Below are 11813 nucleotides of genomic sequence, written 5' to 3'. Positions count from 1 at the left end.
AAATCATTGACCAATTGTGAATTTATTAATTTCTTCAGTTGTCCAGCTTTGGTCCTACAAATGAATAACAGTTAATGTAACAAAGATTGCAAATACATTAGTGTCACATTGAATACTGTAAGAAACAAGTACATTTTATGCTCACGATTGTCCAAACCATTATAGGAGTGTTAATTCAACTCACCGCTAAAGCAGCCCTCAATACAGTCCCCATCTGCTGGGGAGCACAACTCCGTGGAGCACATGAAGTAGATCTGTTGTGGATGAGGACAGGACAACACACTCAAATGCACTGACCAGACAGTATGTATCAAACTCTGTCTATAATATGACACCATTGGCTGAAACTGACCTCCTGGTCCTCCAGGTGGGAGGGACTTCCTGTGGGTAAAGACTGGAAGGTGGTGATTGTGAGCCTCCGGGTGTGACGGGGTTGGGCTGGTGGTGGGGGAGGGGCCTGGGAGTCACCACGGCAGCTGAAAAACGAGACAAAACAACGTAGAGGTTTTCAGACAAAATAACTGCTTGTTCACTATATGGACAGTTATTTAGTGGAGCTGAGCAGCAGGTTCTGTGGAAAAACCTAAAGAATATGGATATTTCATGCAGCTACAGTGAGGGAAAAAAGTATTTGATCCCCTGCTGATTTTGTACATTTGCCCACTGACAAAGAAATGATCAGTCTATAATTTTAATGGTAGGTTTATTTGAACAGTGAGAGACAGAATAACAACAAATCCAGAAAAACACGTCAAAAATGTAGAGGTGAGGTGCCCTCTTGTGGCTCTTTATAGTGCATGCACTGATATGAGACAACCACAGCCTTTCAATAGTGGTGCAGTTCACACATACAGTAGAAATATTAAAGATGAAGACTTACCTTTCATCACTGTGTCTGGCAGATCTCCAGGGGGCCCTGGGTTGGGACGATGATGGGAAGGAATGGTTGAAGTTTGTGGATGAATGATGTGATGGTGTGAGGGGTTATGAATGGGTTTGGTGGTAGGATGGGGTGCATGGGTTGGACTCGCCACAGGAGTGCGGGCAAAGCTTCCTCTTCTATAATGGTCAGAATCTAGGGGAGCTTGAGCCCCTGATGTCTTTTCGGCGTGTGTACTGGGATCATAGCTTTGGTCCTGGTTGTAGATGGACATTCCAGGATGGTAGTAGTAGTAGTAGTAGTAGTAGTAGTAAGGGTCAAAGGGAAAAGGTGGGATTTCAGGAGTTGTAGATTCTGGGGTTGGAGTGGGGGTTTGAGGACTGTTAGTGGCAGGAGGAATAGGCTGAGTTTGGGTAGTAATCTGGATAGGCATTTTGGCCTGGGCATAGTCATATGGAAGGGCTGGTTGGTGAGAAGTTTCCATAGTGTGAGGAGCAGAGGTCTGAGATGGAGGAGTCGGAGCTCCTTTAGATGGGGCAGAAAATGCATGATCAACAGGTTGGGGTAATCTGTATGGATCATAAGGCAATGAGTGGTAATAGTATGGGTGATCGTAGTAGTGTGGATAAACTGGATGGCCAGATGCTGGAGTAGAGGTTGAAGAGGATGCAGGCGGAGCAGTGGGGAGGACAGTAACAGGGTTTTGTTCTTGTTGAGGTTTGCTGATGGGTGATTTGAGATAAGGGTAGTACAACGGGGGGAAGTTTGGAAAGAGAAGAGGTTGGGTTGCAGCATGGGCAACAGAGGTAGAACTAGTAGACAGGCTCTGGGCTGTGTGTGAATTGGAGGGTTGTTGTTGTGGAGGCCATTTCAGGTGACCATGAGGGTGTGACTTTCCACTTTGATCAGGAGACGACGCAGGGGGAGATGGGACAACTGGAGGTTGTTCGTCCATGGGTCTAGAGGGATTGTTGGTCTGGAGAACAATTCTGTGTTTCTGGATCGGTGGAGGCTTGTATGGAAAATGAAGAGTGTATTGGTAGAATGGGATCTCTATTAAGGTGGGAGATGAGTTAGGGGAAGTGATAGGTTTCAAAGGTTGAAGATGAATAAAAGGGTCATCAGGGTGATGGGATCTCTTGACTTCACCACTGGGTGTTTGTGGGGTGTAGTAGTGAGGATAGGGTGGAGGGTGAGGCACAGGAGTTCTACGGTGTGTTTGTGAACTGCTAACAGGGAGAGTAGAGGAGTGAGAGGCAGGGGTAACAGGCTGAGGGCGTTGGGGTGGGTTATAGGGAGGCACTTTGGGGTGGTAGAGGTAGTAGTGTGGAAACACCGGGAAGATCGGGTTAGGGGTGTAAGGGGCAGGTGGTTCAACCTGAGGACCATTGGTGGAAGTACCCGTCTTGGCACCAGGACTGGGCCCTTGAGGTGGCTCAAGGATAGGGATGTTGGGGTGATGGTAGTTGTGGTAGTATGGGTGGAGAGTATACTCAGGGGTTCGGAGATTGGGGGTTTCAGAGTGAACTGGATGACCAGCTGTAGTGGTAGAATACTGAGTAACATGGGAGTTATTGTAGTTGGGGTGGCTTGGGACAGGAGTGTGGCCTGGCTTCGACTCAGTGGGGCCTGTAGTTGGGAGTTGAGAGGGGGGACTAGAGGAAAGGGGTGACTGGTATGACTCACTGAGGGGCATCGTGTGGAGGTAGTAATACTGATAGAATGGGTAGGCCTGAAGACGCTGAGCCAGGGGAGGATGGACAGAGGGGCCATTAGTCAAGGGAGAAGTAACATGGATACCAGGGCTGGAAGGCTGATCAGGGGGAAATGTGGGCAGGGGATTGAATGGGTGAAGCACCGGGTAAGACGGGGTTATGGAAGAAGGGTTAGACAGCAGGGTTGTGGAAACTGAGTTTGTTGGGCCCATAGTTGCATAATGGGGGAAATCTGCTGCAGGTCGGAGGGGTTGTATTACTTGGTCAGGCGGAGAAGAAGGACAGGCCAGTGTGACGGCTTTCTCTCCTATCTGAAGAGAGAGAGTGTATTTTCCATCCTGGAAGAAAATGTCCACTATTTCAGTTAGGTGGGGAAAAGATCATTTCACTGAGTGTACAAAATATTAGGAACAAGTTTCCTAATATTGAGTTGCACCCTCTTCTCTCAAAACAGCCTCAATTCTTCAGGGTATGGACTATAAGGTGTCGAAAGCGTTCCACAGAGATGCTGTCCCATGTTGACTCCAATGCTTCCCACAGTTGTGTCAAGTTGGCTGGATGTCCTTTGGGTGGTCGACCATCCTTGATACACACAGGAAACTTTTGAGCATGAAAAACCCAGCAGCGTTGCAGTTCTTGACACAAACTGGTGAGCTTGGCACCTACTACCATATCCCATTCAAAGGCATTGCAATCTTTTGTCTTGCCCATTCAACCCTCTGAATGGCACACATACACAATCCATGTCTCAAGGCTTAAAATTATATTTTACCCATCTCCTCCCCTTCATCTACACTGATTGAAGTGGATCTAACAAGTGACATCAATAAGGGATCATAGCTTTCACCTGGTCAGTCTCATGGAAAGAGCAGGTGTTCCTAATGTTCTGTTCACTCAGTGTAAAATGCAACATTATTAAGCAAAGAAATTGTTTTAGCAAATTTCATATAAAAACAAAAAGGACAGTCAAGTAGCCCTGAGTCATCATTTCCATCCCATGGCTCACCTTTGATGTGATCCCACAGGCAGTGAAGGGTGCAGATATGAGCAGCTCTCCATGTTGCCTGTCCATTCTGTAGCCACACTGCAGGGCCAGCGAAAGCAGTGGTGTCCATTTTCCTGTAACTGCAGGGGGAAACCAACACAGCTCACATACAGACCTGACAATATCCCCACAAACTCATCATAGCAGTAGAAATATAGTTACAGAAACATTGGATTCAGTCCAAATGATGCCTCTAAATCTGTCTGTTCAGCAGCCAGTGTGCAGGCTGTGCACAATTGTGATAAATTATACTATAGAACTCCACACTTACCCTGGACTCTGAGCTCCTCTTTGGCTCCATGAACTTGCAGTCTGACAGTCATTCCCTGAGATGAGCAGCAGAGGGAGGAGGGGGCCAGGGCCTGGGACACTGGGCAGGACATCTTCACAGGGGTCCCTCTCCAGATCAGAGGTAACACATAACTACCATCCTGTCAGCAGCACCGCAGGCCACGGGAAAGAAGTGAATAATGGTGTGTGAAGAACAATAGAAAAAGCTTTTAGGTTGACAGAACGACAGTCACAGAACAGTTTTGACCTGCCAGTCTGACAAGTTCGGAGAATGGATTGTGACTATGGACATCGAGTTACTTTTAAAGAGGGGGGGGGGTGCTACTTTACCACTTCTTGCTTGACGTGACAGGCATTATAAGGTACCACAAACGTCAGGTCTCGCCATGTCGACTCGACAGAGTAGCCACATTGAGAGGGTAGATGGGCCAGGGGGACAGCAGAGGCATTCGCTAAAGGCAAGAGGACAAATTAACAGAATAACCTTCAGCTATGCATCATTCACACCCACACACCTTGTGGTCAGACTTTGCCCAATAATGGACTAAATGAGCTTAACTTTACTCCTTATAGTCCAAGGACTTTACATGTTCTGTTTAAAGGCGAATTGGCTCTGGAAGGCAAAATAGTCAAATACTCCATCTAAAACATGAATCAATTCTCAATTGCAGTAGGTTTCTATAAACATAAATCCCTCTACTTTCATATCACGTCAAAATCATTTCATAAATGAAAATAATGTACACTGTTTTTAACACAGTTGCAGACAATAGTATTTTTTGGTGACGACTCAAGTTTGTGGAGTCCGTCTTCCATTTACACAAAGATGTTCAGAGACGCAGATAGCTAATTAGCACAGTAGTCCACTGTCTTCCGTATTATTCTGTACATAAATCCGTGACACTCCATTTAGTATGATATGCTACGTTTCGTATGGTATGTATTCATTTGTAGTAAAAATGGCTACCGTTAGCTAGGCTTGAGATTAAGGTTAAAGGTTATTAAGTAACCTTCTGTTTTATGTAACCATAGCAAACTAATTTGAGTGTCCCAGATTTACACTTATTATGTTACCTCTAGGCTGGGGAACCCTAACTCTAGAAAGGTGTGTATCAATTTAACTTTTAGTTTTTATAAAATGATGTCTTGCTGATATGAAAGATAAGGTCCTTAAGCTTCCAAAACCCTAACCCAAGCGATGTGAGTTAATGTTCAGACCGAGCATCAGGGCTCTTAAAAAAATATCATAAAGGGCTCTTAAAAAATATATAATAAAATAAACACTCCCCTGTACAGAAGACACCTTCATCCAATGACTAATGTGTAATGGAACTGAGAGTCATGGTCAACGGGATAGGTCACTGTCCGACTTACCTCTATCTACTAGCAGATGTAGGGCTCTTCTCCCTCTGATACTGAGGATCATAGTCTCATCTCCACATTCTACCTCTGGCTCCATTCTCATCCAGCTCTCTGCTTTTGCTATCTCACCTCGAACTCGGATCTTTCCTGCACGCACTCCTAAAACAGACATAACATTCAGTGGCGGTTCTAGACCATTTCAACTTGGGGGGCCAAACTGGGGCCAGTTGTACTGTTAGAGGGGCCAGTTACATTAGTTATTGTTGTCATATCGTTTTCTTCACTGCATTGCAGGCATTAGCAGGCAAAATACCATGTTCATAATCATCATCGTTGCCACTGTCTAATAACGGATCTGATGTAAAAAGAAAAATGATAGCCAAAATGTAAAAATTATTTCATACTCCACATTTAGGGGGGCCACAAAGGGGTCCAAAATTGTTGTCACAGCCCCCCCCCCAGAACCGCTAGTGTTAACATTAGCCTATTATGCATATTCTGAGCAAAGAAATACGTGGCTAGTCAAACTAAACAAGTTGAATGGTAGTGACAAACAGAGCCCACCTATAGTTTACCTGGAGTTACTGAATCTGAGTGGTTCTCATCGTTTCCCGTGATGGAAAACTTTCCACGATGTAAATTCTGAATTTTTCCTTGATTGCAATCGATATTACTAAATGATTTAAATGGAAAATCTTCCGAATGCTTCTCCTCGTGTTGTTTGGAATGGTACTTGCCGTTCTTATCATTGAATACCACCGTTCTTGTTCTACCCGAACGTCGTGATCTGTTCAATTCTTCAAAGTCCTGAGATAATTTATATTTTCGCACGTTTTCGTATGATTCACCCATTTCACCTGGCTTGGTGTCGTGGAGCTGTCTTCGCGCTGGCATTTCTACGCTGATTCTTGACTGGTTTGTTTGACGGACGTTGGTCTTTGTCGTCGGGATGTAATGAGTCAGTTTATCGTTACGGGTTACACTGTCGCTTGAAATAGGATTTTGTGTGGATTCTGTGAACTCAACAGGTGTATGAATTATTATTTTACCTGTTGAATCGTGAGCCTGACCTCGCAGATACCGAGTGATTGTTAGAATGTAAAGTAGGAGAATACCGTAGCCTTTTTGTTTAAAATACATTGTCAATGTGATTGTTTCTCAACGTGCATCAACACACTGGGACGAGGCAAAAGGGAAAGGTATATTTTGAATGCTCCCGCAAGCATGCGTTCACTGATTCAACCTCAAGTAGTCTTAATTGGTAATTAGTCTCAACAATGACATGCTGATTCCAATTACGCTTGCCATTTCTACAGGGGTATATAATTACAGGTTTGCTATATAATTTACCATAATAAAAGTCATGTTGAAACAACCACAATACGTTAGAGATGACAAGCTCTCTTCTCTCCACAAGAGGGTGGCAATGTCATACAAGTCAAATCACACATTGAATTCTCCACTCCCCCCCGAGGAGCCTCTGACCATTCCACCCTTACCCTGGTATGGCCAAGTAACCTTACGCAGTTCCTATAACTTTGCTTTGTTATTATGGTAGGAAAATAAACCATCATCTGCTGTAGCATAAGAACATCAGCAATTGCTGAGAGGTGAACCTGACCCTAATCAAGTTTCACCTTTGAATGTATGGGCTAGGAAACCTGCTTTTGTACCAACCCACATGACATAATACTACAGTATTGCTATATTTATATACTATAGTATTCGCCATAGTGTTTTAGCAGAGTAGTGTATTATTTACTTCACTGTATTGTTTTTAGATCTTTGACATAGAAGTGGGGTCTTTCTCCTTGAGGAAACCTGCTGGACAAATACTAAAAGAGCAAATGTTCCATAACCTGTATGTAGGTAGGACTGGAGCCTGAACAGGTAGTTCAGCTCTTCTGTAACCTGTATGTAGGTAGGACTGGAGCTTGAACAGATAGTTCAGCTCTTCTGTAACCTGTATGTAGGTAGGACTGGAGCTTGAACAGATAGTTCAGCTCTTCTGTAACCTGTATGTAGGTAGGACTGGAGCCTGAACAGATAGTTCAGCTCTTCTGTAACCTGGGTATGTAGGTAGGACTGGAGCCTGAACAGATAGTTCAGCTCTTCTGTAACCTGTATGTAGGTAGGACTGGAGCCTGAACAGATAGTTCAGCTCTTCTGTAACCTGTATGTAGGTAGGACTGGAGCCTGAACAGGTAGTTCAGCTCTTCTGTAACCTGTATGTAGGTAGGACTGGAGCCTGAACAGATAGTTCAGCTCTTCTGTAACCTGTATGTAGGTAGGACTGGAGCCTGAACAGGTAGTTCAGCTCTTCTGCTCTCTTCTGTAACCTGTGGGGAATACAACATGTGATCTATACTTGACATGTAGGTTTCTCATTCATGGTTGGCACAAGTTGGGATATTTTTTGTGTGGAAATTGCCCTGAAATCAACTTGGAATAATCTAGCAAATTTGTGCATCATAGGGATTTTATTTAGTGTTTCGTTTGTAATATCATCATTATAACCATTGCTATTATTGTCATAGTGACACTGTGCCACCATATGACAACATCAATGTTGATCATTATCAACCAAATTGTACAGTGGCATGAATTGTACGGACAACAGTAGGCCTAAGAGTGACAGTGAAAAACAAAAACTAATTCCACTGTACTTTCCTCTTATCAGGCATCTGCATACTAACTACTGTAATATTCAAGAAGGACCCGTAAGTAAGAGGGATTTCATTGAAACTGAGCATAATGTACACTGTCTAACTGAACCACACTGTTCAATAGGCTACATGAAGAGAGTGTACAGGGGAGGAGAGGGGGTTGATGGGCGCGGCAGAGTGATGAGTCATATTGTGAGTTGCCTAGCTACCAACAGTCAGGAGTTGTTTTCTTTTCAACGTTTCAAAGCAAAAATATGTATGTCTGGATTTCATTGAGAGAAAAGAGGGAGAGGGGGTGGTAAACGAGGGCCGAGCAGGAAAAGGAGGGACAAAACAGTCAGAGGAGCTGGACGAGGGTAGATCATGTGCAAACTAAGTGAAATGTAGCAATAATGTGAGATCTAAAAAAGAGCTACAGGGTGGAAGTGACAGAGAGGGAGTGGATCAAGAATAAAACCCTGACCAGTCACCATGGAAACGGGCGGCTCCACTAAATATCAGGATTTTTTTTGTATTGAATGTAAACAGTTGCTGGAACAACCAAAACAACTAGCGGCTACATTTCTTATCTGTCTTCTGTTACTACATTGGGCTTCATGTCCCTTAAAACTATCCCCGACAGTTTACAATTTCTTCTTAAAAAAAAACAACAGACTGCTTTAAGACCTGTTGGAATTCCCCTTGCAGGGACCCACATGAAAAAATACTATAGTATTCTATGGTATAAATACTATAATATTCACTGTAGTGTTTTTGCGGACTTTACTGTAGTATTCACTGTAGTGTTTTTGGAGTATTTACTGTAGTACACTGTAGTATTTATTATTTTTTGTACCATTTTTTAACTAGGCAAGCCAGTTAAGAACAAATTCTTATTTACAATGACGGCCTACCGGGGAACAGTGGGTTAACTGCCTTGTTCAGGGGCAGAACGACAGATTTTTACGTTGTCAGCTCAGGGATTCGATCCAGTTAACTATAGTATAAATACGGTAGTAAAAGAAAATGGTAGTATAAACTATAGTTATTTATGTAGTGCTTTTGCAGATTGTAGTACACAGTAGTATTTACTGTAGTGTTTTTGTGGCCTGTAGTATGTACTGTAGTGTTTTTGCGGACTGTAGTATACTGTAGTATTTACTGTAGTGTTTTGTAGACATTACTGTAGTATTTAGCTTACTATAGTGTTTTTGTTTTATTATCTTAGATGTGGAGGCTTTCTCCTTCAGGAAACCTACTGGAGAAATACTAAAAGATCACATTTTCCATAACCTTTAGACAGTAGGACTGGGGTCTGAACAGATAGCTCAGAGCTTCCACTCTTTTCTATAACCTGTAGGGAACAGGTTGGTCTGTACTTGGCATGTAGGTTTCTCACTTATTTTTTGCGGGCATTACTGTAATATTTACTAAAGTGTTTTGTTGGGGGGGATAATACTGAGTATTTACAGTTCCCGCTCAGCCCAGTCAAAACTGTTCGCTGCTCTGGCACCCCAATGGTGGAACAAGCTCCCTCACGACGCCAGGACAGCGGAGTCAATGACCACCTTCCGTAGACACCTGAAACCCCACCTCTTTAAGGAATACCTAGGATAGGATAAAGTAATCCTTCTAACCCCCCCCCCTTAAAAGATTTAGATGCACTATTGTAAAGTGGTTGTTCCACTGGATATCATAAGGTGAATGCACCAATTTGTAAGTCGCTCTGGATAAGAGCGTCTGCTAAATGACTTAAATGTAATGTAAATGTACTATACTGTTCTACAGTATACTTCAACATTATATAGTAAGTACTACACATTATCGAGGGATACTACAGTTACAGTATAGTATTCTACAGTATAATACAGTTTATCATTCTATAGTAAGTACTGTAGTATTGTATAGGAAACTGTAGTATTTTTTTAAACGTGGGGAGCATTTTGAAACCCCAGACGAATCTAAAGGAACCACAGACTGCCATAGTTTTGCCGTTACAGGCCTCAACTGATCACTGTCCCTATCATCCCCAGGGAAATCAGTGTTATGCAAAAGTAGATATAATCTCATGAAACCAAAATGATGATGACAGAGCAATTAAAATGGCATTCTAATTCTGGTCACGTAAAGGGTAACACAAATCACAGGATGTCCATGTACTCTGTGCATAATGATATCATTTAGTTTCGAGGCTTACATAAAATCACATTGATGTACATGTCCTAGGACCTAGTCCAACTCTACCTGTTTCTGGCTGACCTATGATGGCACCTGGCTGACCTGAATGTTGCTCCACCTTAATTAGGCTCATACGTCTCTTACTTTGGCTGGCTCTCCGGTGGCTTACCAGGTTCACCACATAATCACAGACCCCTACTACTTTACACTTTCCTCTTGAATCTTTCTGCCTGAATTGTGTCCCTGGGATCTCTAATGGAGGGAGTGAGCAGATTTAGCAGCCCTCGCTACACTAATATGGGTGGTAGCTGCACCTGGGCTGTTTCAAGGGGCTTGATCTTGCTTGTGAATTACTTGTGCATTACAGAGAATAATGTATGTGGAAGGAGCATGCAAACAACATGTAGATCATGGGAGTAGTATCTTTCAACTGGCAGCAATGTTCCCTCTAAACTGTGAGCACGTGTGTGGGCGTGCAGCTCCCCAGGACTGCCACGCAGAAGAAATATCAGCGTGCAGAGAAGCACGAGATTAAACTTCACTCAACTTTCTAGTTTCCCCCCTTAGTTAACACAATCACTGTTTCAATTTACTGTGGCAATTGTGATCAAATCAACGCAATATTAGCCACTTTCAATGCAACATACTGAAACAAAATGAACTATACAAGACTTAGTATGCAAAACGAACTATGCAAGAGATTTTATTGTAGGCCGAAAGCATCGGAGTCGGATTCTATTGCATTGACATGCGTGACTCAGGCCCCTACTCTACACAGACCAGTGTGCCATAACCAATCAGAGCTGCAGTAGTCCTATATGCAAATAGACCATTGCTATATATGGATCTGTGCCGTTCACTTTGAACTAGACTGTATTTACAGCATGAGCAGATGCCCTTGTTTTGAGATCAAAGCGAGAACTGCATGTAGCGACGTGTACATTTGTTCATATCCTTTGCTAGTTAGTGAGTTATTAGCCCCGTTATAGATCATTTCTAGTCAGCAATGGGGGAGTGATTGCTTCCTACAAGAGCGCAAAACGTGTGCATTTCTAGACATCTTTGAAAAGCAAGTCAGTTTAAGTGCCTTTTTGGTCTTAAAGGGGCGGTGTTGTATTTTGAGACAGGCTTGAATAAGCTAAGTAGCCAATAGGCAGAGGGCAGCAACATTTGTCTGATTCTCTGTAATAATGGGATGAGAATAATAATGCATTTTATTTTGTAAAGTGGTTTCTTGCATCAAAAAATACAAGGACAAGTGTATAAACAGGCTAATGTCAAGCCCTGCATATTTTTTTCAAGTCTCATGGAATGTAGGCCTATATTGAACACCACACATTAGCTGCTACTGTAGGCTGAACGACAGAACAGCTATTACCATGTTAAAATGTTATGTGATGCATTTTCTCCATTGTTTTTGATGGTAGGCCACTTTGGTAGGCCTACATTAAATAGCCACAGTAGTCTACTTGACCACTGTTAGAACTAACTTAAAGCAGGTACAACCTCGGTGTTCACAGTAAACGCACGCCGGAAGTTGCACAGAATTTTCACAACTTTCAAGTTTGCTTTCAGCAGGCCTGAAACTTGCTAAGTGATGAAAAGAATTAGAGGGAACATTGACTGGCAGGCATAGAATTAGACGGTCCATTTTCTCCTTTGATCCAGGTAGTATTCCCTGTAGGATAGGGAGCTCC

General features: G+C 43.0%; 2 protein-coding genes and 2 non-coding genes across 5 annotated transcripts; all 4 read right to left on the bottom strand.

The window, feature by feature from the left end:
• Positions 1-3: 3 nt before the first annotated feature.
• LOC123741693 (extensin) lies at positions 4-1389 on the bottom strand. 2 transcript variants are annotated; one of them, XM_045715161.1, is made up of 4 exons: positions 881-1389; positions 353-476; positions 185-254; positions 4-54 (listed from the first exon to the last, which is right to left on the bottom strand). In XM_045715161.1, exons 1-4 carry the CDS (start codon positions 1362-1364, stop codon positions 4-6), a joined length of 729 nt encoding a protein of 242 aa, XP_045571117.1. In that variant the 5' UTR covers positions 1365-1389. The 2 variants fall into 2 exon arrangements, with proteins under 2 accessions (XP_045571117.1, XP_045571118.1); XM_045715162.1 differs by having other exon boundaries at positions 4-254.
• A 583-nt stretch (positions 1390-1972) lies between these two features.
• Positions 1973-6499, bottom strand: LOC106601204 (uncharacterized). The gene is made up of 7 exons (XM_045716060.1): positions 5869-6499; positions 5306-5452; positions 4262-4383; positions 3912-4071; positions 3602-3720; positions 2282-2933; positions 1973-2106 (listed from the first exon to the last, which is right to left on the bottom strand). Exons 1-7 carry the CDS (start codon positions 6431-6433, stop codon positions 1973-1975), a joined length of 1899 nt encoding a protein of 632 aa, XP_045572016.1. The 5' UTR covers positions 6434-6499.
• Positions 6500-7090: 591 nt separating this feature from the next.
• LOC123741935 (U7 small nuclear RNA) lies at positions 7091-7146 on the bottom strand. Its single transcript, XR_006769459.1, has one exon. It is a non-coding gene; the product is annotated as a U7 small nuclear RNA (small nuclear RNA).
• Positions 7147-9170: 2024 nt separating this feature from the next.
• Positions 9171-9223, bottom strand: LOC123741938 (U7 small nuclear RNA). The gene has a single exon (XR_006769462.1). It is a non-coding gene; the product is annotated as a U7 small nuclear RNA (small nuclear RNA).
• Positions 9224-11813: the final 2590 nt, after the last annotated feature.

This window comes from Salmo salar, chromosome ssa03 (genome assembly GCF_905237065.1).
Source record: "Salmo salar chromosome ssa03, Ssal_v3.1, whole genome shotgun sequence".
Lineage (NCBI taxonomy): Eukaryota > Metazoa > Chordata > Actinopteri > Salmoniformes > Salmonidae > Salmo > Salmo salar.
The sequence above is the reverse complement of the archived record's forward strand: the minus strand, read 5'-3'. Positions and strand labels throughout refer to the sequence as shown.